We start from the raw sequence: 26,805 nt of genomic DNA on the forward strand, positions 1-26,805 counted from the left end.
GGGGGGGGGGGAGAAGGAGGAAGGGGGAAGCCACCTCTCCTGTCACCCTTTTCTGGCTTTCCCATCACCTGTGACAACTAGCTGGCTGAGTTGTTGGTATGGATATTTTTTCCCTTGCAGGAGAGTTAGATGGTATTCTTAGGTACTGGACATGGCTACCACAGGACCAGAGGAAAGCCTCTGGTAGCGTGTAGTTTGTATCTCACGAATCTGACACACATCAAAGAAAGCTGAAGGGCCCGCCTCTCACCGCAGCCCTGAACTAGCAACGTAGACAGGGACTCGGCCTAAGTTTGGATTCTCTGACGTCTGTCCATACAGCCTTGAACTTCACCAGTCCTTCTGTTGTTGAGGGGATTGCTCTGACGATGAAGAGAAACACCCAGTAGTTCAGGGCACTTGTGAGCTCCTCTTTCAGTTTTGCTACTGAACTTGGCTTTGATAACCTGTTCTGCCAGACAGAAAGCACAGTCCACTCTCATATTACCTGATAGGCTCTTCCCTCTGAGCAATTGCACTCAGGGAAATGCTTGGCTTCTTTGACTTCTGTTCACAGCAGACCTTCAGTAACTTTAGAATGAGAAATAACCAATCTAACACCCAAAAGTACAAAATACTGAGACAACCAGAGAAGTTTTTGGTGGGTTATTATTATTCAGTATTATATCTTTTCTCTCTCTGTGTGTATATATGTGTGTGTGCGCGCGCGCGCGCGAGCACACACACACATACACACACGCACACACACACATGAATCTCATAGGCTGAGGCAGGCAGACCTCTGTGAGGTTGATGCCAGCCTGGTCTATACCCCGAGTTCCTGGCCAGCCAAGACTACATAGTGAGACCCTGTCTCAAAAGACAAAAAACTCAAAGAAATCAAGGCAGAGATTCACATGTTTCCACTATTTAAGATTCCTCTAGATCAGTGGTTCTCAACCTTCCTAACGCTGCAATCCTCCAATATTGTTGAGGTAAAATTATTTTGTCATGACTTTATAACTGTAATATTGCTAGTTATGAATCGTGCTACAAATATCTGATATGCCGCAATATTTGATATGCCACTCCTGTGGGGTTGTGACCCACAGCTTGAGAACCCCTGCATGAAATAGAAAAAAAATACACTATTTATCCATCGTATGCTACATGTGTCCTGTGCTAGGGGATTCGCAATGACACAATGCCATGGAGATAATTTTAGTGAAGAACAGAGTGGTGGAGATGACTTCAGGGTTCTGGAGAGGAGAGAACTTCCTGTGGGCTCCATCACTAGGCCAGGGGTGTATGGCCCCAAGGGAAACTCAATCACGTGTCTCTTGAAAGTCCAGATAAATTGCGAGGAGAGCTTGGCGCTGCAGGCACAGAGATGAGAAGTTTTGAGGGTAGAAAGTTGAGGCCAGACCCCCCCCCATTGAAAAGAAGCACAGCAGGGGATTCACTGACATACGGGTCCCTCCCTAGCCAGGCTTGCTCTCTGAGATTTCAGCTCCCTGTCAGTGTCATGGGTAGTAACCTGGAAACACTCAGTAGAAAACTCCAGAAACAAACAGTTTATGAGTTTCACAGTCCAACCAGTGTGGCAAATGAGCCATCCCCCTGTCTAGTGGATCTGTGCTGTATGCACTACCCCTCTCTGCATCCCTTGCTGGCCTTCTCAGCCCCTTGATTATCATAATGTGGAGGTGCCCTTGTTCAAGCTACCTTTATTTCACTTACCAGTGGCCATAAGGTGTTAAGACTAGTAATGCCTGCAACTCAGATATGCTCTGGGGAAACCCCCAAAGTGCTGTCCTTAAATGAAAAAGGCCCAAGTTCTTAAGGAAAGAAAAGAAAATCTATGTACTGAGGCTGCTCGGAGCTAGGTGACAAATTTCCTCTCAGGAAATTTAGGAAGAAGGAAAAAGGAAACTCACACACATCTGCTGTTTCACCACCGAAGTGGGTATCGCCGTAACGAGAGAGTAGGCCCGAGAGGACATAACGCCAGCGTGGAGAGTGTAAGCCTTGACTAAGTAGTTTGGCCATTGGTTCTTGGGGAGAGAAAGCATAAACTGGTTTTCTAGTTCTCTACCATCAAAGGTGGTACCAAGAGTTCCTTCCAGAGAGACGGGGTCAGACAGTGAGGGGCAGCTCCCTTTGGGCATGCTCTGTCAGGACAGGTTGTGAGTGGTGGAAAGCTAGCCACTTAGAGATAGCTTGTGGTCTGCTGGAAGCGGGAGGGAGGGCGGGCGGGCGTTCATGCCGTAAGTCCGGAATGGACTTTTTGGGAGTCAATTCGTAATTTCAGTAATTGAAACCACAGAAGTAGTTAAGGTAGTTGATATACAGAGATAAGAGCAGAGATCCAAGAGGAAGAAGTACCACAGTGCTTAAATACAGCATGAGAGTCACGGGGAGGGATTTCTGCGGGTTGCAATCATAGTGAATTTTTATTGGAAAGTATATAACCCAGAGAACTTAGGAATGGGAAGAGGGCAGGTGATGTGGAGATCGGAGAGGGAGGAGAGCCAAGAGAGTGAGTCAGAGAAGCGAAGGGAGATGATTTAAGGATGCAGTGGTGAGCAGTTCTCAAGGCAGAGGAGATGGCAGAAGATAATGTAAGAGAGTGAGAGCCATTGACCCAAGCCATTGACCCAAGGTGGGGCTGGCATGGGTGACCTAGGATGGAGAGGGGTGGAGTCCCAGAGACAGCGGTGTCCTCTTGCTCACTTGAAGGGATACTTGGTCCTTAACAGCAGAGCACTGATTTGTCTGTGTGTGTGTGTGTGTGTGTGTGTGTGTGTGTGTGGAGTAGGGCCTGACATCTTTGCAATTTCGTTGAGTCCCACGGTTGGTTCTGGCACACAGCGAGCCGTCTGGTGTCCTGTGTAATCACTTAGGGAAGGAGGAACTCACCAGGGACCAGGCAGACAGCTTTTGAGGAAGTGAAGCCATGGCAGCATCCACTGTCAGGAAGTGTTGTGATTCAAAGGAGGGGCTAGGAAAGCATTGTCTGAGCCGAGGTATGAGTAAGTGGGACTCTAGTCCAGCTGTTGTTGGGACGCTGGACTCTGGCGCAGTCCAGTGGAAGGGACCGACTATAGAGTCCTGTGAAACCCTTGGATTCATCAGCAGGGCAAAGGATAACAGCTCCTGTCATAGAAGTAGCGTGCACCTCACAAATAGCTGCTGATGTAGTCGGTCTTAACCAATAGAGGAGGTAGGTTGAAATGTAGTTTTTTACCTGCTGGAGCAACATTTTCTTCACACGCAAATAATACCACTATTGATGGTGCAGGGAAATTGACGCCCGGGGACCAATGCTAGTGGGACTTGGAAGATCTTTGTTGGAAGACAGGTTGGCTCACACACCACAGTCTTGAATATCTTTCCCTTTAGAACCAGCCATTCTTCTTCTTCTTCTTCTTCTTCGATGTGTATGCTAAGGAAATTGTGAACCAGAATACCATGGGCAAGTGCTAGGTTTGTAGTAAGAGGCACTACTGTGGCTTCAGAGGCTGACTTAGAGCACCCCTTCAGCTTGTATTCAGCTTTACAAGCTTCTCTGTTCTCATCTGTAAAATGGGTTCTTGCAAGGACCTAATGACTTGGTGTAGTCACGTTGGTGCTTATAGCCACTTGGTCCTATTGGGTGGTCTCCAGGCATGGCGGCTGCTCATGTGTGTGTGTTTTCTTATGCATACAGAGATTCATGGGCTTTTATTGCAGATGCAAATAGTGAAATATTGGGGATTATTGGACTGTCTATTTAAATGTAGTAACATTTGGTCAATTTATGCCATGTCTGTAGGTGAAGCATCTACTGGGGCTGTTCGTGCTAACTTAGGAAGAGCATATGATGTCGTGGGAAAAGTGCATGCTAAATTAAGTTAAGAGAAATCCTTCCCCTTATAAGGAGCAGGGCATCTGAGGTTGATAGAGAAAGCCCAGAACTATAGAGACTGAGAGAGAGAGAGGCATGGGAAACTGCCTGTCTCTCTGTGTTCTCAAGTCCTTTGGCTGGTGGCATTACAAGTGATTTTTTTTTTTCCCCTTTAGCTTGAAGGTCTCTGTGGATATTGATTTCTTTACATACATATACGTATGCATATACATACTGAATTCTCATTTCTTTAGTCAGGAGATGTTATTTAAAATAAATGTTAACATCCTGAGGTGCCATTTTGAAACTGGACTGGGCCAGATGACCTGGTTTTACACTGTCTCCTTGAACAGAGAAAGCAGAACAGAGAATTCCCGTTCTTGGGCTAGAGCAATGGCTCAGTGGCTCAGAGCATCGATTGCTGTTCAGGAGGATCTGGGTTCGATTCTCCCTTGGCAGTCACAGCTGGACGTCGCTCCAGTTGCAGGGGATCTGACATGCTCACACACACACATATGTGCAGGCAAAGGCCAGTGCACATAAAATTAAAATAAGTCATTTAAAAAAACTTCCTATCTTCATCTGTAGTCATTTTGCAACATATTTGTGTGTTATACATACATACATACATGTACACATATATACCACATTTTTTTTTTTAAATATAGCAAGACAGGATTTTTCTATGTAGCCCATGATGGCTTCATGCTTACCTTCCACAGCTTTCTTGCCTCTGCCTCCTTTGATTGTGTTCAGCAGCCCCAGTAGCAAGGAGGAAGGAAACAGAAAAGGGGTCTTTTGAGGAGGGCTTGGAAGGAGGTAGAAGAGTTCTGGATGCCATCAAAGGAAGCAGTTAAGTGTTGATTTTTAGCCTGCCTAGGGTGAGGGGATAGAACTGAGAAGACATCTAGGGATATGGCATAGATGGGGGGCATGTGGCTGTGCACCTGCTGGGTAGGAGGGGTGACTGATACAGCCAGGAAACAAACATCCTCTGGTTGGTGAAGAGTGGCTTGTCATCTCCAAGGCGGAGGGAGTGTGTGTGCTCATTGCTTTATGGGGACCAAATGGCATTCAGGCCTGCCGTGTCTAAGGCTAGGATGGGAAGACCTCCACAAGACTTAGGGTGGATGGGTAAGGAAGATCTTATAGATTAGAGACAAGTATCGAATGGGAGACTAAATCCCAAATCCATATTTAGAATACTATAGATTATAAAAGCTGGCGTGTCTTTTTCTTTTTTTTCTCCCCCTTAAGTAGCTACCAATATAGTAAGTATTAAATGTTTTTGTCATAGACTCCCCCCCCCTTTGTCATTTCCTATTGATGACGTTCTCTGGAGGAACAGCACAAACTGGGTTCTGACACCTAGCTCTCCCTGTCTCAGACCTCATGACTGCCCTGCCCCCTGCCCGCCCCAGACCCCACGGTAATCAGAGTCTCTCAGGGGCCATGTGTTCCTCGCAGAATGGTCTGAGCCAGCACTTCTCACTTCCTGGTCGATTTATGTTCCTGCCACAAGTAGCAAGGGAGGACTTACCAGCCAACACGAAGCTCAGGGCCTAGATTAGATTTTGGGGTCTTCTGGACAGTGGGCTTCCTGTTTTTCGGAGGATCTGTGCAAGTATGTGTCACCTGGTCACACTTGCAGAATCCTTCCTGGGGCTGTTGGGGCACCATTACTAAGCCCATGACATCTCACTTGTGCATGGTTGAACACTTCCCGACTAAGGTACATCAGTAGACAGAGGCTATTATGGTGTAAAACACTGAATGGTTCTTTACCAGGCTCCAAGCAAAAGCAGATCTGGGCATGATTTCTTTGCCCCATGGACGAGATTTCTAGTGTTTTGTTTTAGATTTATTTTTTATTTTTAACTATGTGTAAGTATCTGCAATCCCCACCTTTGGAGCTGGAATTATAGGCAGCTATGAGCTGCCCAGTGTTGGCGCAGGGAGTTCAAACTTAGGTTCTCTCTAAGAGCAGCAAGTGTCCTTAACACCTCCTTTGTGTTCTCTCTCTCTCTCTCTCTCTCTCTCTCTCTCTCTCTCTCTCTCCATGTGTGTGTTTGTGTTAGTAATGTTTTTGTATTTTTTTATTTTTATTTATTTTGCTGTTTTAGTGTAGACTTACTACTGACCTGGTGGGCTTCTAGAATTCCTTGGTGGGGCTCATCTTAATTTTTGGGTTTTTTTTGGTTTGTTTGTTTGTTTTTTGATTGTTTTTCACTAAGGTAAGAAATGTAGCCAAAAGTTGTGATCTATCTTGTTTGTGTTTTTGTTGTTGTAGTGTTATGTGAAAGTCTACCCTAGTTAAAATGGTCTATTGATTTGTCTTCTCCAACCAGAGGACTCTACCCAGAAGCCTCAGCTGCAGGAAGGGAAGACTGGTGTTCTGTTCTGTTCTGTTCTGTTCTGTTCTGTTCTTCTCATACTTCCTTGCCCAGCTTTGTAGCCTCTGCCCCCTCATGAAGCTGAGGCAAGAGGGAATTTCCCATAAAGATAAGGACCTACACATCTGGGTGGGTTTTATAGTACATGCACAGTTTTGGAGAGTTTTGTTCCTGATAGTTCAGTTTTCTTTTGACTTTATTGCAGGTATAAAAGGAAGTTTTAAAAGCAGAACAGAGAATTCCCGTTCTTGGGCTAGAGCAATGGCTCAGTGGCTCAGAGCATCGATTGCTGTTCAGGAGGATCTGGGTTCGATTCTCCCTTGGCAGTCACAGCTGGACGTCGCTCCAGTTGCAGGGGATCTGACATGCTCACACACACACATATGTGCAGGCAAAGGCCAGTGCACATAAAATTAAAATAAGTCATTTAAAAAAACTTCCTATCTTCATCTGTAGTCATTTTGCAACATATTTGTGTGTTATACATACATACATACATGTACACATATATACCACATTTTTTTTTTTTAAATATAGCAAGACAGGATTTTTCTATGTAGCCCATGATGGCTTCATGCTTACCTTCCACAGCTTTCTTGCCTCTGCCTCCTCAGTGCTGGGATTGAAGGTGTGTTTTTACCATCCTAGCTCCTTACATTGTTTGAGGATCGAGGCACCATGCCTCCCTCCTCCTGCATCCAAGCACGTCTTCTGACAAACTATCCCATGTTAGCATGCCAGGCATAGGCTCCCATTAACCCATCCACAGACCACATCCAGATTTTGCCAGTTGTCCCTCTTATGCTCCTTATAGGAAAAGAAAACCACAGAAGTTCGCTGCATTCGTTTGTCTCATCTCCCCGGTCACCTTCCATCTGAAACACTTTTCCTTGCGTCCTTCTGGGATGACATGGATGTTTCTGAAGAGCGTAGCACGACCTGTAGACCTCCCTCGATCTGGGTTCATCTGATGTTCCTTGTTGAGTAGATTCAGGTGTGATGCTTTGGGCAGGGAGTCGCTGTAGTGTTCCTCTCAGAGGATCCCACCAGGAATTGCACGATGTCTGTCTGTCCCACTGCTGGTCACTTGATTAAGCTGGTATCTGCCTGGCCTCTCTCTGCCCTAAGGTTACAGTTTTTTTCTGCAGTAAGAGGCTGTGAGGGAAACTCAGATTTTAAAAATGCCCTTCCTTTAGTGTGAGTGTCCACTGTTTATCCCCAGAATGGATTATTATTAGGGCGATGGTCACAGAAGGATGGGTGATTTCTGGACTGGACAGTCTTGTTTTGTTCAGTTTTGGTTTTTGGTATATGTATTAATTCCTTAGGATTCTACCCTGAGGAAGAGCTTTGCTGTCACATCTGTTTGTTGGTTTGCGTGGAGTTGTGAATTCTGACTTTAGGCATCATGTGTCAGCCCTCCGCTCTTTCTTGTTCTCTTGTTCCAGTCATCCCTGGTGTGGCTGACAGGAGCCCCTCCAGCTCGCTGTCCACCCGAGACATCAGCTTATGGTGCTCTTTAATGAAGGATGCTCTGAGCGCATTTTACACTCTTCCTGCTTCAGCCTAAGTGCTGGTCGCTTATCCAAAGACCCGTTCCAGTTCCGTTGGCTGGGCATGCCTTAGAGTATGAGGAGGGATGAGGGGAGGCGTGTTCACCGGTCATCCTTCATTCTCTCCATGTGTTATAACTTCTATCACAACCTTAGTTTTTCTTTCTTTTCTTTTTAATCCATCATTTTATTAATCATCATTTTATTAATCACATCTGGGTTGCCGAGGATACAGAGGTGGGTCACGTGGAGCCTGACCCCATGTGTTCACAGCTGAGACACAGGAGTCAACCAGAGTCAGTCATGGCATCCACGTGACCTGAATTGTTGCCTTTGACCGTGTGTGGACTTAACAACTCCAGGCTTACCTAGTGACAGTTTGGGTCTCATGTTCCAACTGGTCAAAGTAACCCCCCCTCCCAATTCTACGTTTAGTTTTTCCTTGTTAAATGTCTTTGCCCTACGTGGTGACTGTGTCTTCTTGCTGTCATTCCCCAAGCTGTTGATCTACATGAGTTTAATAGAGACAAGGCATCGGTCAGGTAGCCTGGTCAGTGTGTGCCTCGGCCTCCATGTTAGCTAGGAGTCATGGCATCCACCTGCTGTGGAATCATGCAGGCTCTATCATTTGAGAGATCTTGACCTTGAGATGGGAATCTTCGGGGAACCTCACTGAACCTCACTCTTAGCTGGATTTCTCAGGTCGCCAAGTCTCTGCTTGGTTTCCTTTATGTGTGCTCTCATGGGCTGTTTGCCTGGGCTCTCCTCCTCTGCCTAGAGGTTTTCCCTCACTCAGAGGAAGCTGTTTAAACCTAGGGAGAATTTGCACTCAGGGTTTCTCTGTGTAATAGCCCTGGCTGTCCTGGGCTCTCTGTAGGCCAGGCTGTCCTTGAACTCACAGAGATCCACTTGCCTCTGCCTCCCAAGTGCTGGGATCAAAGACGTGCACTGCCACACCCAGCCCATTCTTTTAACTTTGACAATGATGATCCCATACAGCACTCTTTCCCTTGTCTGGCTTTGAGAGGCACTGTACTTACTATGCACACCATGCTCATTTGTGGTCCTCTTTTCAGGAGAACATATCTATCCGGACATATATATGGTAGCTTCACTTTAAATAATGGGCGAGCAAGCGAGCTTGCGGATGCATCTCTAGGTGTACAGCTTTTAGGTTATGCCCTTTTCAGTTTCCAGGTTTATTGTTGTTATTATTATTGCACGTCTATGATGCACGTGTCGGCACGTGTGGCGCACTGTGTGTGAGGTCAGAGGGTAACATTTAGGAGTTGGCTTTGTCCTCCTACCTTTGGTTCTGGGGACTGAAAAGCAGATACTTTTAGCCACTGAGCTATCTCTCTGGACCCTGCATTCCTCTGTTTTATTTTTTGTTTCTTCTCATTTGACATGTACATGAGTACAGGTGCCCAAGGAAGTTAGAGGTGCCACATCCCTAGAAGCTGGACTCACAGGCTGCCTGATGAGGGTATTGTGAGCCCAGCTGGGGTCTTAGGTCCTCACAAGAGCAGTGAGCTTTCTTAACCACTGGGCCATCTCTTCGGTCCCACTATGCCCCTCCTTTCTTGAAAAGAAGCGAGGACATTGGGCCTGCCGTCCGTGGCTTTCTGTGGCTTCTCTGCTCACGTGGTCTCTTCTATCTTTCTGATGCTATGCAGAATAAACAAAGAGGGCCACTTTAAGTTCTCCTGTTCGGACTGGTAGGTCTGAGCAGTCCCTGATCTTGAAACAGTCTCTGGGTACATGAAGATCTAATGCAAAGACTGGCTATCAGCATGCTTCGCTGTTGTCTTTTTTTCACAGCAGACATCAAAGAAAAAATATCCCCAGAGTGGCTAAGAACACAGATCCTACAGCAGCTATCTGGCTTTGTCATTTAGGCTACCTCAATTTTACATTTCTGAAATGGGTATAAGAATAGCACCCACCCTAGACGGTTATGATTAAACCTGTTGATATTGATTCGGTACTTAACTCATTAAGTGACGTTTCCATTATAAAGCCTTTAAAAAAGCTTTGGGGAAATATAGGCACAGGGAGGAAATGAACTCACCCATAACCCCGCCTTCTCGAATTTACCGTCCTAACATTTCTTCATAGAAATACATGATGATGGCTTTATGTTTAGCAGTGCACACTTTACTCCATTTGCAGCTGATCAGCTTGCAATGCTTGTAAACGCTTTCTTCAGCATCATCAGCCTTATAACATGTTGAATTCCATGAACTCTAATTTATTTATTCTCTGTTTTTGCCCGATTATTTCCATCCCCCCCCCCCTTTTTTTTGGCCATAAATCTTATTATGAACAATCTCATATGTCCACACATCTCCCGGGTTGTTTCCTTAGAATAAATTCCTGGAATGGAGAAATTGCTGAGTCAAAACATGTTGGCAGCGTGTGCTGTGCACTGCCTGGGTCCCAGGAGAAGGGTGATCCTTGCATTTCTCCCCAGGGAAGGGCAAGGAGTCCCCAGAGGACCAGGCACCTTTGCCTGCTGGCTGACTTCTCTGGTGATGCCCTGCAGGTTCTCCCTGTAGGCAACAGTTTCTCTTGCTGTCTCTATTCTCTTTGTTTTTCTTGCTTTCCCCTTTGTTTCCCTTCTTGGTTTCCTGCCAAACAGCCCCTCGTGAAAGGACCGCCTAATTAACCCTGTGCTAATTAACAATTTAAAATTACACAGTGTGACTGTTCATGTTTAATTCGCTGGGAGCTGGAGCAGCAGCAGGAGCCCCCTCCCCTTCCTTAGAACCACACACCCCTCCCTATTCAGCCTACCAGAACTGAGGCATTTCATTCACCTCTCCCTCCTCCCTCCCTGCCTCCTTCATGGAGTAAGTCTGAACTTTCCTTAAAACAAACTCCCTCTCACTTTAAAGAGGGAGATAGTTGTCCAGGCAAGTGTGGCAGACCTGGTAGTAGCATTCTATCCTTGCAAAGCAATCATTTAAAGAGATTGATATTTCCAAAACTGCAGTGGGCCTTACAACAGGGAACTTTGATATTCTCACACACATACACACACCCCCCTTTTGTATTGGGGGATTCCTAAGGTGCCGGAATTCCTGTGCACTGAGTACTTTTCAGTGGCAGATTTAAATGCCCAGCAGAGCAAAGAAGGGAGCAACAGTGCATGTGCACAAACGCCTGATGGATTGCTTCCGTGTCTACCCTTGAATTTTGTCATCGGAAAGATGTGCTTTTATAAAATCTGAACTGAATTCCTAAACAAGTAGCATTGGAGTGTAGTTATTGAGGCCATTTAAAGGGAACCTGTGGGAGTAGCCAGGGGACGAAGAATTGGCCTGCAGGAAGGGTTGAGAGTTCCGGGTGAGCCAGACTGGAGTGTCTGTGGGATGGGGTCAGGGCTGGAGGGGAGGGCTTAGGGGGCCGAGGAGAGGTTTGTGAATGCTGAGTGGCAGGGCTTCCCGTGAAAGTGTGGGGACCCACTTGGTTCCCAGGCCGCCCTCTGTAACTGAAGAGCATTGATTTTACGGGAAACCATGTTTACAGACAGAGCGCTGATCGACCTGCCGAGTTGACTTCTGCCTCCTTAAGTAAGAACTACCTTTTTCTTATTGACTGGCTGATAAACAGAGCAAGCTCTCTGGGTGGGAGAGTAGTGGATGCCCCGAGGCCCATGAGCTGCCAGACTGGGCAGGATGAAGAGATTGCTTCACGTCAGCGCACACCCACCCCCTTCCCCTGTCTATTCCTTCTCTGCATCTGCTAGGGACCAAGGCAGGAGGACACATGCAGCCTTCCTGCCCTGGCAATATGGAAACAGACAGGCTGGTCGTCTGGTGAAGATGTGAAACAGCATCTCAAACTTTAATTCAGGGTCCCCAGAGATGAGTACCTGACAGGTCTGTTTGGGGTGGGGTGTGAGCCTGCATTTTTCAGGACAGTGCTATTGACACATCTCCTTAAAAAGTTTCGCCTGCAGTCAGTGGGTATGGGGGAGAAGCTCTAACACAGGCATTCTGGGTCTGGAAACTGGGATTTCTTTCCCACCTGCATTTTTATGGACTGTCACCTTCCTAGGATCAACCCCCCAGACCCAATGCCCCAGTTCCCTGTCTTTCAGAACTAGTAACTTGCTTGGGAGTAGGGAACAAATTAAAGGAGTTTCTCTCTCTCTCTCTCTCTCTCTCTCTCTCTCTCTCTCTCTCTCTCTCTCTCTCTCTCTCATTGTTATATTCTGTTTTTAAAGTCCCAGCCCCTTAGCCGGCCAGTTCATGGAGGAGGAAGAAGAGAGCCAGGCAAGCAAAGCCCACCAATTAATTGGTAAATGCTAGCAGGTTTCTCTGGCCCAACCCAGGCTGGAGAGGAGATTGGCTTTGCTGTCAATAAACAAGTCCCTGGTGCAGCATCAAAGCTGTTCTCCTTTATCAATCGTGGCCTCCCCTTCCCGCATGTTCCTGTAACTTACCAAGCATTTATGACATTGATTTTACAATCGGGCTGTTAACCCTCCCGCCCCTTCAGACCTGCCATCCTTTTGGGCTTGAACTGTCAATCAGGTGTCATCCAGCCAATCAGGGATGTCCTTAGGAAGAGCCTCCCCAGATTCTCACCTAGATCCCAGCTAAGCCTTGTGGGTAGCCCTGTCTCATTTGCCACTGGGGCTGGTTTAGTGAGGTGATTTGTTTGAAGCGAACAGGTCGTTTCTAAGGCATACAGAACTTTTACCATCACAGAGGCCAAGGTTATCAGTAGATTGATTGGGCAAGTGAGTGCGTGAGAGTCTTAAACCAATCATGGCACATCCTTTTGGAGGCCTCTGCAAGCCTGCCTTCTCCTCCTTTTCCCGAGGGGGAGCTGTTGGCTCACTATGCAGTCAAGCCCGGAGAAATACAGAAAGTCGAAGGCAAGGTTGGCAGGAGATGGAGGGAGATGAGACCTAGCCAAAAGCTTTGTCTGCTGCTCATGAATGAGCTAGATGGCAGAGCAGGGGCCAGATGGCCTGGGGTCTGTGGCTAAAAGACTGAACTCCGAGAGGTGCTGAGCCACCTGTAGGAGACCTGCAACAAGGCAATAACCACCCCGAGGAGGTGATGGTGCAGGAGCCAGGCAGCCTGTGATCTGTTGCTACCTTCCCCAGGGACATGAGCCCTCAGAGGGCAAGTTCAGCTCAGTAGCACTCTGGAGTCGGAAACGGAAAAGCCCCAGGGCTGCAGGACAGCTGCTAGGGCAGCAACTAATAACCAAGAGGCAGCTGTGGAAGAGGGCCTTGCTCAGCCCAGCTGCCGTCTCTGCCTTTGCTAGGGGAAACCCACCCCATGCAAGGCGCATGGCGACCAGGCTCCCTGCAGATGGGCTGAGGAGGTATTGCTCCCCAAGGAGGCATTGGCCCATTGAAAGCCGGGCCAGCCTCATTCTCGGTGCCTTCGTAGTTTCACTGCGAAGTCTGCTGAGCTCCAGACAAGGAAGCTTTTCTGGTTTGGGGGTGAAGGAGATGGGAATTTGGGGGTGAAGGAGGGGGGTCTTCTCTTCAGTTTGATGGTTGAGAGTCGTGGCACCGGCCTCAGTTAGGATTTACCCTGCAAGGTTTACTGCTTGGGAAATGTGACTTCTGATGTTTCCGAGACCCGAAGGGGAGGGATGTGGACCGTTGTCCCCCTTGGGCCCTTTTCAGGATGTACCTAAACCTTTACCTTTGCCCTCTGACCCCTGTAGACCTTTGAACTTACCAAACCTGACACATGGGCACTGATTTCTCTATGTCACTCAGCTCTTTCAGAAGGTGGCCACAGCTTCTTCCCCTCATCCTCCCTGGTGTCCCCTCACCCTCACCCCCTTCCCCCCAGTGCAAATGATCTGCTACAGATGGCTTCATATAAGTTATCTGTATTGGGGGGGGGGGTCGTTCCGTGACCTCACTGGGTACTGGAAAGATGCTAAGCCTCTTCCACTGTGGCTCCCTGCCCAGCCTGTCTCAAAGCCCTGATGGCATGGAGTGAAACTTCCAGTGGATCGAACTGTAGAGTGACAGACAGTGTGAAGTCTAAGGGGCTTATCCCTGACCACTTCCCTGTTTCCCACTCAACGCATGGACCCGGCTGTGTCGTCCATGGTGCCTCTTGCCCTCTCTGTACCGCACTGTGCAGGGCCATGTTCCCCAGTCTGCCCTCTGCCCTGCAAACTTTGTGTCGTGGGTGTGGACAGAAGCTTTCTTAGAGCACCCCACGCGGGGACTTTAGCCTCGGCCCTCCTAACCTCTTTCCTTTCTCTCTCTCTTTCCCCTCTCTCCCTCCTCCCCACCCCCCCTCGCCTCCGCCCTTCAGGTCCGATCCGTACTGGGTGCAATGAAAGCTCCAAGCAGGCCTTACCATGGAAGGCTGTGACTCGCCCGTCGTCTCGGGGAAGGACAATGGGTGCGGGATCCCTCAGCACCGGCAATGGACTGAACTCAACAGCGCCCACCTCCCCGACAAACCCAGTAGCATGGAGCAGCCCACAGGCGAGAGCCATGGGCCCCTGGACAGCCTGAGGGCCCCCTTCAATGAGCGCCTGGCGGACAGCAGCACCTCCGCTGGGCCGCCCGCCGAGCCCGCCAGCAAGGAGGTCAGCTGCAACGAGTGCTCAGCCTCCTTTTCCAGCCTCCAGACCTACATGGAGCATCACTGCCCTGGCACGCATCCCCCGCCGGCCCTGCGAGAGGAGAGCGCCAGCGACACCAGCGAGGAGGGCGAGGAGGAGAGCGATGTGGAGAACCTGGCCGGGGAGATCGTCTACCAGCCAGACGGCTCCGCGTACATTGTCGAGAGCCTGAGCCAGCTGGCCCAGAGCGGGGCCGCGTGTGGCAGCAGCAGCGGCAGCGGGGCTGTCCCCTCGCTCTTCCTGAACTCTCTCCCAGGGGTGGGGGGGAAACAAGGGGACCCTTCGTGTGCTGCACCCGTGTACCCGCAGATCATCAACACTTTCCACATAGCCTCATCCTTCGGGAAATGGTTTGAAGGCTCAGACCCGGCCTTCCCGAATACCTCAGCCCTGGCGGGGCTCAGCCCTGTCCTGCACAGCTTCCGCGTTTTTGACGTGCGACACAAAAGCAACAAGGATTACCTGAACAGCGATGGTTCTGCCAAAAGCTCCTGCGTATCCAAAGATGTTCCCAACAATGTGGACCTGTCCAAATTCGATGGCTTTGTGCTCTACGGCAAGAGGAAACCCATTCTGATGTGTTTCCTGTGCAAACTCTCCTTTGGGTATGTGCGTTCGTTTGTGACCCACGCGGTGCACGACCATCGAATGACCCTGAGCGAAGAGGAGCGGAAACTTCTTAGCAATAAGAACATCTCCGCTATCATCCAAGGGATTGGCAAAGACAAGGAACCCCTTGTAAGTTTTCTGGAACCAAAAAACAAAAACTTTCAACACCCTTTAGTTTCCACAGCTAACCTCATAGGCCCCGGACACAGTTTTTATGGTAAATTTAGTGGCATTCGCATGGAAGGGGAGGAGGCCCTCCCAGCCGTAGCTGCTGCTGGCCCTGAGCAGCCCCAGGCTGGTCTCTTGACCCCCAGCACCCTCTTGAACCTTGGCGGGCTTACCAGCTCGGTCCTGAAGACCCCCATTACCTCAGTCCCCCTGGGGCCTCTGGCTTCTAGTCCTACCAAATCCTCAGAGGGCAAGGACTCTGGGGCAGCTGAAGGAGATAAGCAAGAATCGGGGGGTCATCAGGACTGCTTCTCCGAGAAAGTAGAGCCAGCCGAGGAAGAGGAGGCAGAAGAGGAGGAAGAGGAGGAGGAAGAGGCGGAGGAGGAGGAGGAAGAGGAGGAGGAAGAAGAGGAAGAGGAAGAGGAGGGCTGCAAAGGACTCTTTCCAAATGACCTGGAGGAGGAGCTGGAGGACAGGCCCCCCGAGGAGTCTGGGGCCCCCGCAGGTGGTAGCAGCAAAAAGGACCTTGCTCTCTCAAACCAAAGCATTTCTAACTCCCCCTTAATGCCTAATGTGCTCCAGACCCTGTCGAGGGGCCCAGCTTCTACTACTTCTAACTCTGCTTCTAACTTTGTTGTCTTTGATGGTGCGAACAGGAGGAGTCGTTTAAGCTTTAACAGTGAGGGCGTCAGGGCCAACGTGGCAGAGGGCAGGAGGCTGGACTTCGCTGACGAAAGTGCCAATAAAGACAGTGCCACAGCACCAGAACCAAATGAAAGCACAGAGGGCGACGATGGGGGCTTTGTCCCTCATCACCAGCACGCTGGCTCCCTCTGCGAGCTTGGGGTCGGGGAGTGCCCCTCAGGTAGCGGTGTGGAGTGCCCCAAATGTGACACGGTCCTGGGCTCCTCACGCTCGCTGGGCGGCCACATGACCATGATGCATTCTCGTAACTCGTGTAAGACGCTCAAGTGCCCCAAGTGCAACTGGCACTATAAGTACCAGCAGACACTGGAGGCGCACATGAAGGAGAAGCACCCGGAGCCGGGGGGCTCCTGCGTCTACTGCAAAAGCGGGCAGCCCCACCCGCGCTTGGCACGAGGCGAGAGCTACACGTGTGGTTACAAGCCTTTCCGCTGCGAGGTGTGTAACTACTCCACAACTACCAAAGGCAACCTCAGTATTCATATGCAGTCCGACAAACATCTCAACAACATGCAGAACCTGCAGAACGGAGGGGGCGAGCAGGTCTTCAGCCACAGCGCCGGGGCTGCGGCAGCCGCCGCGGCTGCAGCAGCTGCCGCTGCCAACATCGGCAGCTCCTGCGGCGCCCCCTCCCCCACCAAACCAAAAACCAAACCCACGTGGCGGTGTGAGGTGTGCGACTACGAGACCAACGTGGCCAGGAACCTCCGCATTCACATGACCAGTGAGAAACACATGCACAACATGATGCTGCTTCAACAGAACATGACCCAGATCCAGCACAACCGCCACTTGGGGCTCGGCAGCCTCCCCTCGCCCGCCGAGGCTGAGCTCTACCAGTACTACCTGGCCCAGAACATGAACCTGCCCAACCTGAAGATGGACAGTACCGCTTCGGATGCCCAGTTCATGATGAGTGGATTCCAGCTGGATCCTACAGGGCCCATGGCCGCCATGACGCCTGCTCTAGGTGAGGCTAACCCCTTCCTTCCCTCCCTTCCGACTTGGTGTGTTTTTAACCATAGGGGTTTCCCAGGGGTGGACTCACGTAAGAGTAGGTTGGGGGCAGGCCTGTGTGTGAATTGGTTTTGATTTTTTTTTAATCTTTTTTTTTTTTTTTTTTAATTTAAATGGAAATGTCTCACCATCCAGTGTTTTTCCCTCCAGGATTTCAAGCCCACACCCCATGTGTGCATATGGAAGATTTTATACATGGGACAGAGCTTTAATTGTACTCTGGCTAGGTAGGGTCAGTATTAAAACTTGAGTGCTGCCTCTAGTTTTTTTGGCTTATGGTCAACCTCCCTTTCCTATTCCCAGTCTCTCTCTCTTTTCTTCCTCAATTTGAAAAATTGCCATAATCACTCAAAACTCTTGGGTTCCGTGAAATATTTATCGAAACTTACAGGAAACTGTAGCTGGGATCATCCTCAATAATTTAAACAGGGACCATCATCGTTTCAATATGAGCAATTGGAAGCTGTAACAAGCCCTATCGGAAAACACAAAGACTGGTTCTGTGCCGAGCTGGGAGCCACCCTGGGAGATTCCCCAAGTTCTCTTGTGTATTTTCGAGGATCCTGATGAAAGAGATGCGTCCTTACTTATTTCAGATGAGTTGTTGATCAGTGTAGTTGGGAATTAATTAGGAATTAAATTGCCCTGGGGACACCGTCATGAGTAGTGTGATAAATGAAGAACTGAATAAATTGTAAAACTGTCCACCAAAGAAAGCCGAAGTTTTGATAGCAGTTGGATATTGGCTAGTGGGGGGTGGGGGTCTTTGTTGCCTGAAAAAACAGTATCTATCTTCCAGAGATGCTGGGTGGGCTACATCCAGGCCTTCAAAGGTCAGCTTTCTGTCACTGTGACAAATGCCTGAAGTGATGGGTATGTGAAGAGAAATAGTTTTGGCTCACAGTTTTGGGGGGTTTCAGTCTGTGGTCAGTTGGGCCTATGGCTCTGGGTCCTGTGGCAAGGTCTTGTATTATGGTGGGAGGAGAGCGAGAGGGAGAGAGGGAGAGAGGCGAGAGGAGAGAGGAGGAGCGAGGAGGAGTGAGGAGGAGCGAGGAGAGAGGAAGTAGCCAGGGTCCCATATGACTGGAAGATTTACAGCTGGGTCCCACCTCTGGTTCATGACCTCATAGCACCACAGACTGGGGACCAAGTCTTTACACACATAGGCCTTGGGGTACATTTTTTCTTCAGACTGCAGTGCCAAGTCTTACTGATTAGTTTGACTCATACACAGTAGAGCCAAGAGTGGGTGGGATCTGGGTACTGGGGCCTGTGCGTCATGACCAATGTTTTGAGCAGGAAAAACACACATATTCTGACTTTTTGAAGGTCAGTGTGATGGTCAGGTCCCTTTGGACCTCATTATGTGGGGCCCGGGCTACCTTCCATTCCCTGACTCTACTGTCTAGGCCTTCTGGGATCTGGAGAGAGAACTTCCGTTAAGTACTATCCTATGATTGACATGGGAATAAGTAGTGCTCTTAGCAACACAGTGAGCATCTACCTTGATGTAGGCGTGGGTGAAGTGAGCGCCAGGAGACCAGACTTCACCAGGACGCAGGTCTCGCTGCAGGGCTGACGGTTGCGGGGGAGCGGGGGGAGCTGTGTTTCCGAGCATCCAAGCTCGTTCTTCCTGCCTTCTGCTGCATCTCTTTGAATTCATGATATTAGAAACCTTGTTTTCTCTTTTGAAACATTCACCTGTTGATCTCTTATGACCAAATGATCTGAAGGTGCTTCACTGCCGCACTGGTTAACCACGAAGGCGCAAGAGTCCATTGTTCTGTTTTGTTCCCCAGAGGGAACCCTGCACCCTGGGAAGGGTGGGTGTTGTTTCCTGGTGCCTTGAAGCCCATATCTCCTCCTCTCCTCCTCCTCTTCTCTCCCTCACCAACAGGAATTAGTCCTCCCCCCTCCACCCCCGCCCTCACCAACAGTTAGTTTCCCATCTTAGATGCAATAAAGTTCTGGTAGACAGATATTCAGAATGAACTGGGTATAGCCCTCATACCACAGAAGCCTAGAAGCTGCATGAGCTCATGCCGACAAATCAAGGTCTTTCTAGTTCCCTTGAAAGTGAGTGGCTTCTCCTTGAACTCCTCAGTTGGAGACATATGTTGTGGCTTTGTTCCTTTTCTACCTAGTGTCTGTAAGTCCCAGGGGAATCACCCCAGTTCTTAGCGTTGCCAGAATACAAAAGAAGCAGAAGGACAGCCCTTGTGTTCAGACTCACAAAGAAGAGCCACTTCACGTCCCAAGAGCAGAGCTGTCCCTTCCCAGGACTTTGCCCGGCTCAGTCGGGAAGGGCTCTTGAGCTCTGAGCACCGTGGTTGGATGAGGTGGGTCTTCAGAGATGTCCTGTCCTTTTTGGTGGCTGTGAGGTCTGTCTGGGTGAGGAGAGTCACAGTTGTTGCATGTTGCAAGGCTGACTAGGTGCGGGGACGAGAGGATGTGTCCAGAGGATTGACAAAGGATGTTGTGTGGCCTCAGCAGGAGGAAGAACAGAGGCAAGTAGAAAAGTTTCCGTGGTACCGGCTGTGAAGCTGGTGTCAGGCCATCGGCGAGGTGGCTTTAGGGTATAAGATATGGTTAGGTTCTGCAGCAGGGCAGGAAGGGCTTCTATGAAATGTACTCTCACCTAGCAGGTTACCATTCCCACGCTTTCTTTGAGAGAACCTTCTCTCTAGTGGTCAGATGCTCGCTCCAGAGCTGTTTCTAGTTCTTGACGACGAAGAGGAGGGTGTTAACCCCTCGGTCTGGTTTGGCTTACATGGGTTTGCCACCATTTGTAGACAGGATATTAATAAGACTTGCAGCCGTGTGAACGCACCTCCCTAGACTCCCTGTAGACTCTCAAGTCTAGCAGAATCAAGGAGTTGGGTCACCAGGGCAGTTCTCCTGTTTCCCCGAGTAACCAGGCATCTACAGAGCGCTTGCTTGGGGGTTAGTCGGCCGCTGCTTCCTTCATTTGCTTTCGGATATGTTATTTCATTCGTGCCTCTTGAGTCTGTGCTTCTGAGTGGCCTCCCGTGCCAGGCCGTGAAGTCCAAGCCAGTTGAGTCTCTGTCACGGGTCCATGGTCTTTCCCAAGGCCCACATAGGGCTCAAGAGGCGTGGCCTGCCTCCGTCTTACTCAGACAGGCTCCCAGATGCCTGTGGATCAAGTGAGGGTCATCTAACTCACTGCAGTTGATTTAACTGTGTGGACTTGCAGGATTCCAACGCCTTGGCGTTCCTCCAAGGTGGAGTCTTGGCAGGAGTTCGGCTGGGCTCTTTGTCATCCTGACTCCGCTCGGCTTTCCTCCGCTGGGCCTGTGTGAACCAGGGATGGGAGCAGGGGCTTACATCTCTGCTCCTCCTGAGGGCTTCTAATGTTCTTCCAGACGTCCAGCCAGCGACAGCGGATTTTTCTCTGTAGAGCAGTGTTATTGATGCGCCGATGCCCAGGCTGCGTTAGAAGAGTGGGGGAAGATTTGATGCTTCAGGTGGTTCACATCAGAAACAGTAACACATTTGCTCCTTGCCTCTCCCCTCTGGGCAGCTTTTGCTTTGGCCGAGCAACTGAGTGTGTTTTAAGGATGTTACCTGAGTTTGTCCCTGTGAAGGATAGAGCTGGATTTTCTTTCTTTTTCCCTTTCTCTTTTCTTTCTCTTCTTTCTTTCCCCTTTCTAATTATTTGCTCCCCCCGCACCCCCCCCCAAAAAAAAAGAGTCATAGTTATGGCTCCTCTCAATAGGGGGCATGGTAAGAGAGCCCAGAGTGGAAAGCCTCCAGAACTTTCTGGAATGCACGTGTGGAAGATTCCTCTGTCTTCTTACACTGTCTGAAGACTTCGAATGTAGCTTAGTGGAGTCCATACTGAACTCTTCTTCTTTTGTAGTCGATACAAACTCCCTGCCTCCCCCACCCCCCTTCTTTCTCTCCCTCTGTCTCCCCTGTCATCTTCATCATTTTTTTCTTTGATGAGCCACTAACTTGGATTCTAATCAGTTGTTTAAAAAAAAAAAATCTCAGTCAAACCACATATAAAAAGGTCAAGTTTAAATATCAGATGGAGGGTGGAGGAGGGTGGGGGCAGACCTGGTAGCTTGAGTGCATGTGTTCTAAGGAGAGGTAGGAACTAGAAGGTGACAGTCAGCCTTCTAAAGACCATGCACATCTAGGCGACAGAGGGGAGGCTGCTCTCTCCAAGGCTTTCTGGTGGTATATGTAAGAGTTTGCCGTGTTAGTTCCCTACCATTGAAGGTAAGCCTTTCCCTGGGTTTCTGCAGGGCAGTGATGGACAGAAAACAGGTTGGGGTTCAGAGGGAAGGGATGGCAGTCTCTTCTCAGACCTTTCTTAGGGAGTGCAAGCTGAGCCCTTGACTGTAGCTGCCTGTCCAGAGTCACCTCCCGAGCATGTACCATTTTGGTACTTTTGACCCTTGTCTGTTGCATAAAATTTCTGCTCTTGTGTACACGGGGCGGGCTCTCAGACAACAGGGCCGTTTAGAACAAGGCTGGACTCTGGCCCTGGAGGGCCCCCACCCCGGTAGAGATGCAGCTGCGATACGGTCTTGTGGAGGGCTAGCTATGACCCAGGATTCCATGTGATACAGGGTCTTGGAAAAGGAACATCTTTCTAGAAAGGGTAAGAGGTGGGTTAGGCAGTTCTGACAGACAGGTAGGATAGTGACAAGAGGGGCCTGGGAGGGGATGAGGGCTCGTTACTGAAATCTCTACAGTACAGTTAGCTGTGCTGCAGTGTGGCCATCGATATTAACATTAATAGCAATGAAAAATTCAGTTTCTTGCTGTGTAGACAGCAAGGTACCCCACAGCCCACTTCCTACCATGGCAGGAAGTTTTGCTCCTCCGAGATGGTGTAGGTGAATACTGGGCCCACTTTAGGTTCCTACTAGAGGCCTGGTATTATGGACATTTCCGATTCTGGCAGTAGGTTGGGGTCTGGACTTTCAGATCCTGTTGTATATAAAGATTTCTTGGATCCTGAAAGAGGGGGTGCATTGAGATCATTCACGGGGCCACAGTCCATAAATGTACCTAGATGTTCTTATTCTACCAAGCACAGACTATCCAAACACAGCAGAAGGATTTTGTTTCGCCAGCCACTAGCACCTTGCAGGGTTTGTTCTCTGTACCATGGCTGCGAGGCTGACCTCTGACTGTCTTCCTCTACCTTCCCTACAGTGGGCGGTGAGATCCCCCTCGACATGCGCCTCGGGGGCGGGCAGCTGGTATCGGAGGAGCTGATGAACCTGGGTGAGAGCTTCATCCAGACCAACGACCCATCGCTGAAGCTCTTCCAGTGTGCCGTCTGCAACAAGTTCACGACGGACAACCTGGACATGCTGGGGCTGCACATGAACGTGGAGCGCAGCCTCTCGGAGGACGAGTGGAAGGCCGTGATGGGGGACTCTTACCAGTGCAAGCTCTGCCGCTACAACACGCAGCTCAAGGCCAACTTCCAGCTGCACTGCAAGACGGACAAGCACGTGCAGAAGTACCAGCTGGTGGCCCACATCAAGGAGGGTGGCAAGGCCAACGAGTGGAGGCTCAAGTGTGTGGCCATCGGCAACCCTGTGCACCTGAAGTGCAACGCTTGCGACTACTACACCAATAGCCTGGAGAAGCTGCGGCTGCACACAGTCAACTCCAGGCACGAGGCCAGCCTGAAGCTGTACAAGGTGAGGTCGACCTCCTGAGACCCAGGGACGGTCTCAACTCTAAAGGTTTTGCATCCAGTGCCCAGTGAAGCCTGAGATTGTGTCGATGGCTTCCTCTGGTGGCTGAAGGTTTGGGGTGTCTCATTTCAGGGGGCAGGTTAATTTCTAGCAGCCCACTACTGTGTGGCTCCCTTCTTTGGTGCTGGTCTCTGCAGTAGTCTGTTGAGTCTCCCTCAGCTGTTGCGGACCAGCCTCCCTTTCTGTCCTTTAGCCTATCTTTTATTTCTTCACTCCTCTGTGCTCCCAGAGTGTGCCATTCATGTGTGCATTTTGTTTATCCATCTCGCTGTATGCTAAACACCTTATATATACTGACCACTTACTGTTCTAGAAGAATATCAGTGCACATAAAAGAGCCCAATACAAACCCGTGCTCACACACACACACACACACACACACATATACATATATATACACACACACATACATATGTGTATATGCACACACATATAAATACATGTATACACGTTTATGCAGATATACACACATGTATGTACTCATATCCAGATGCCTGCCCTCACAGCGTTTTCATTCTTTAGGGAGAGGATGAGTTGCAGATCCCATGGCTAAATTTTGTGGTGGAAGGCAGTAAATGCTATGGAGAGAAAGAGCTCACGTGAAGGAGCTCCTTGGTTCTTTCTTCAAGTTTCTGCATTTTGCATCCATGTTCTCTGCTTCCTCTCCTTGTAGCCTCTTTCATTCCTTCCTTCCCTCTCCTTTTCTCTCCCAACCCCTCAGTCTCTGGCTGAGCAGTGTAGACCGTCAAGGAGGAGGGGCTGCAGATACTGTAAATAGTCCTTTTACTTGCACGGCAGGATTGCTCCAGACGTTCCTATTGATTTTCGCTGGACTTAAAGCCTCACCTTTCCCTCTAATCATCCCATAATGGCTTTAGTATGAACAATCAGGTACAAATCGCCATAAATCTCCCCAGCCTCGGTTCCCACACCCTCCACTCCCTCACCTCTCTCCATCCTCTCCAGTTTCCTCCTCAGCCCCTTCTCTTTCCTCTGACGGATTCTCACTCCTGGGCTAGCAAGTGGTCAGTTCCTGCCGACTGTGGACTCTGAGCCGGCACAGTCTCCCGTGTCCCTCTTGTGATTGTCAGTGGAGACCCCACAGGAGGGAGACTCCTGGGCTCTCCCTGGTCTCCGCTGGGTTGGTGTTTACGATTGGTCTTGCCTTGGCGCGTCCTCAGGGAGCACTGTGTATAAGGAGCAATTTTAGAGAAAGGCAGTAGGGATAGAGTGTTCTAGAAGTGACAGCTGACACCAGGTCCAGTGGACTGGGATTGGTTTGTATACTGAGTATAAGCCAGACCCTCTATTCTGTGCATACGAATTCCTCACTGGACTGGCTTGATTTCGTGCCACAGTAGAAAGAATGCCCTTGGTAGTCAGGTTCAGTTGCAGGTATGACCTGAGTGGTGCTGACATGGCCAAGACAACCAGGTGGGAAAACGCCAGAGGGAACCAGCATTTCTGAGGGACCCGGCAGTTAAGTTTGCACAAGGGAGTCCTCCTGGCCACTGAGGTCATCTGTCACCTTATGAAGGGTCGCATAGACATGGACTGAAGCTGGGCTCTTCTCTCTTAAGAAATGGATCGCCCCTTAGATTGTAAAATGCACACACTGACCGCTAAGTCCTCATGCCACATCTTCCATGTGGTCCAGGGCTCCACTAAAGCCAAACTCTTGGATTTGCTTCTGAAGGGTCAGGAAACACAGGGTTTACTGAGAACTCCTCACCCCCACTCCCCCAGCCCCACCCCACATCATGTCCATGGATCACACCCGGAAAGTCAAGAGTGAGGCCTTTTCTGAGGAACAGGTGTGAAGGAAACATTTTCTGCCTTATCTGCGCTGGTCACATGTAACTGGGCCTTACTATCTTATTTATTTTGTCGGCTTTTTGTTTGTTTGTTTGCTCTTGTTCAAAGTCACAAGTAGAAGAGCCCAAGATACTGAGGCAGAGGCTGGCCAGTTGGGACCAGCAACTCTTTGGCTGGTGGCTGTCTGGAGTGATCAGCCTTGGTGTTTCAGAAGAGCTGCCCCAGGGTCAGGAAGCAACGGTCTTTAGAGTCTGGTCTTATTAGTCCTTGGAGAATGAATGCCCTTCTGCTCGCCGAGGCTCTTTTGAGAGGCAGGGAACTCTCCCACCCACCTTTGGATGACACAGATTATGAGTCCAGAGCTTACTCCGGAGCCCTTGCGTTCCCTCCATGAGACTAAGATAAACTCGTGGCCAGGGAGGGAGGGCTCCCTTTTCCTTGGTTTTCTTCGGAGCCTGGATTCGGGTGGGGTTTGGAGGTGGTTGGCGGGGGCCCTGGTGTGGCCCGGTAGTAATGGAGATTGACTGTGTGCTACTTTTCCTCTTGCTAATGTAATCCATTAGCCCGGCACATGCATAATCAGTTTAGAGCACAGTTAACTGGATGTAATCAAGTTCTTTACTGTCTGCTAGGGAAACCGCTCCAGAAGCAGCTGACCTAGGGAGAGCACTCAGTCTGCCCAGCTCACCCCATCCTGCCCTGACCCCCCCCCCCTTTCTTCTTCTGCCCCACTTCCTGGCAAATTGTTCATGCCCAGCCAGGGCAAACTAAAAGTTGTTTTTTTGTTTTGTTTTGTTTTTTTAACTTTGTGTTTTGCTTTGTTGAAACAGTATCTTTTTTTTGAGACAATGTAACTTTTTGGGTCTCAGACTGCTCAGAACAGTCTTCAACTCACTGAGTAGTTGAAGAGGATCTTAAACTTCTAGTCTTCCTTTCCTGCCTCCACCTCCCAAGTTGCACACGGTACAAGTGCACACCTTCACACAAAGTTTCATGAGGGACTGAACTTTGGTCGTCATGTTAGGCTCCATTGGACATCAGGGTTGGCTCCACCAACTAAGCCACATTCCTAGCAGCTGGAGTTAGCCGTCTTTTGCCAGAGTAGGGACTGCCTGCAGTTTGACCTCCCAGTGGATCTCCAGTGTTCCTCCTTCCAACCAAGCCTTGCCGTCTTCCCATCTTCCCTGCATGTTGGAGGCGATCACAGATCACAGGATCAGGAGTCTCACAGGCAGGCTTTGTCCTGTGGTCACTTCCCTGGGTGTCATGGGGGTTGATGTAGGTGCGGCAACCCTAATCTGAAAAATCCCCAATCAGAAAGTTGAGCCAAAACATGTGGGTACTGCCAAAATGGCACCGAGTTCCCTCGGGCAGCGTAACTAAATCTGATGAATTTGTGTTTAGAGCTCAGACCCAATCTAAACATAGGGCATGAGGTAAATACAGATATTCCAGACTCAGGGGTAAAAAAATCCCCCAAGTATAAGCCATCTGGGTCCCAAGATTTCTGTGCTGCTGTGTTAGGACTGGCCTTTCTAAAATGTGGGACAACACAGAGGTTAAGCTAATCTGAAAACAAAACAAAACAAAACAAAACATATTTTCTCCTAGAATTGTTTATTCTGCTTATTTTGTTTTTTTTTTTTTTAATTTAAAACACTTATTGTGTATTCATGTATGCATGTGTGTGTTTCTGTGTGTATCTGTCTGTCTGTGTGTCTGTCTGTGTACAATTTGAGTGGTTCATTCTCTTCTTCCACCATATGGGTCCCAGAAATCAAATTTAGGTTGGCAGGCTTACTGACAATCATCTCTACCCACTGAGCCATCTCAGCTCCAGTGATGATTTTTAAAATGAGTTTTGTGTGTAATCGTAGTGAGGCAGGGGACCTGGGAGCCCACGATATCAGATAGAAGCTCCTTTTTCCTTCCCCTGGACTCATGGGTGGGTCCTGCAAAATGTTCATGACTTCTGTTTTAACCAGTGGCCGCCTTTGGCTATGGGTCTGACTGACTGTGGTAGGCCACTCTGACCACCTGGTCTCTGCCTTTGGTGTCGGGTCGTTTCCTAAGCCGTCATGGAAGTGCACTGTGGAACAGGCTAAGCTCCAAAACCCATTCACACCTTTTCCTGCTTTCCTAGGTAAACATACCCGCCTCCTCCCACCTTCCCATGTCCCCCACTCAGGAGATGTGAGGTGCCAGTGGCTTGTCCTAACACCAGGAGCAGCTCCTACTGACAAATACTTGTCTCTGGGAGCGAGCAGATTCTGAGTCCATGGGTGACCCCGGGCGAGCCTGGGCAAGCCTGGGCT

The 26,805-nt window shown here is 49.5% G+C and overlaps 1 protein-coding gene across 2 annotated transcripts in view; it reads left to right on the forward strand.

Annotated features, from left to right (window-relative positions):
- Positions 1 to 26,805, forward strand: part of Zfhx3 (zinc finger homeobox 3) — a 348,026-nt gene that overhangs the window by 168,175 nt on the left and 153,046 nt on the right. For both annotated transcript variants that reach the window (XM_029480865.1, XM_021169308.2), the window contains 2 exons: positions 14,117 to 16,884; positions 22,122 to 22,618. In XM_029480865.1, the coding sequence (XP_029336725.1) occupies positions 14,163 to 16,884; positions 22,122 to 22,618 (3,219 nt within the window). In that variant the 5' untranslated portion in view covers positions 14,117 to 14,162. The remainder of the gene's footprint in view (positions 1 to 14,116; positions 16,885 to 22,121; positions 22,619 to 26,805) is intronic.

The sequence above is a fragment of the Mus caroli genome, chromosome 8, assembly GCF_900094665.2.
Source record: "Mus caroli chromosome 8, CAROLI_EIJ_v1.1, whole genome shotgun sequence".
Classification (NCBI taxonomy): domain Eukaryota; kingdom Metazoa; phylum Chordata; class Mammalia; order Rodentia; family Muridae; genus Mus; species Mus caroli.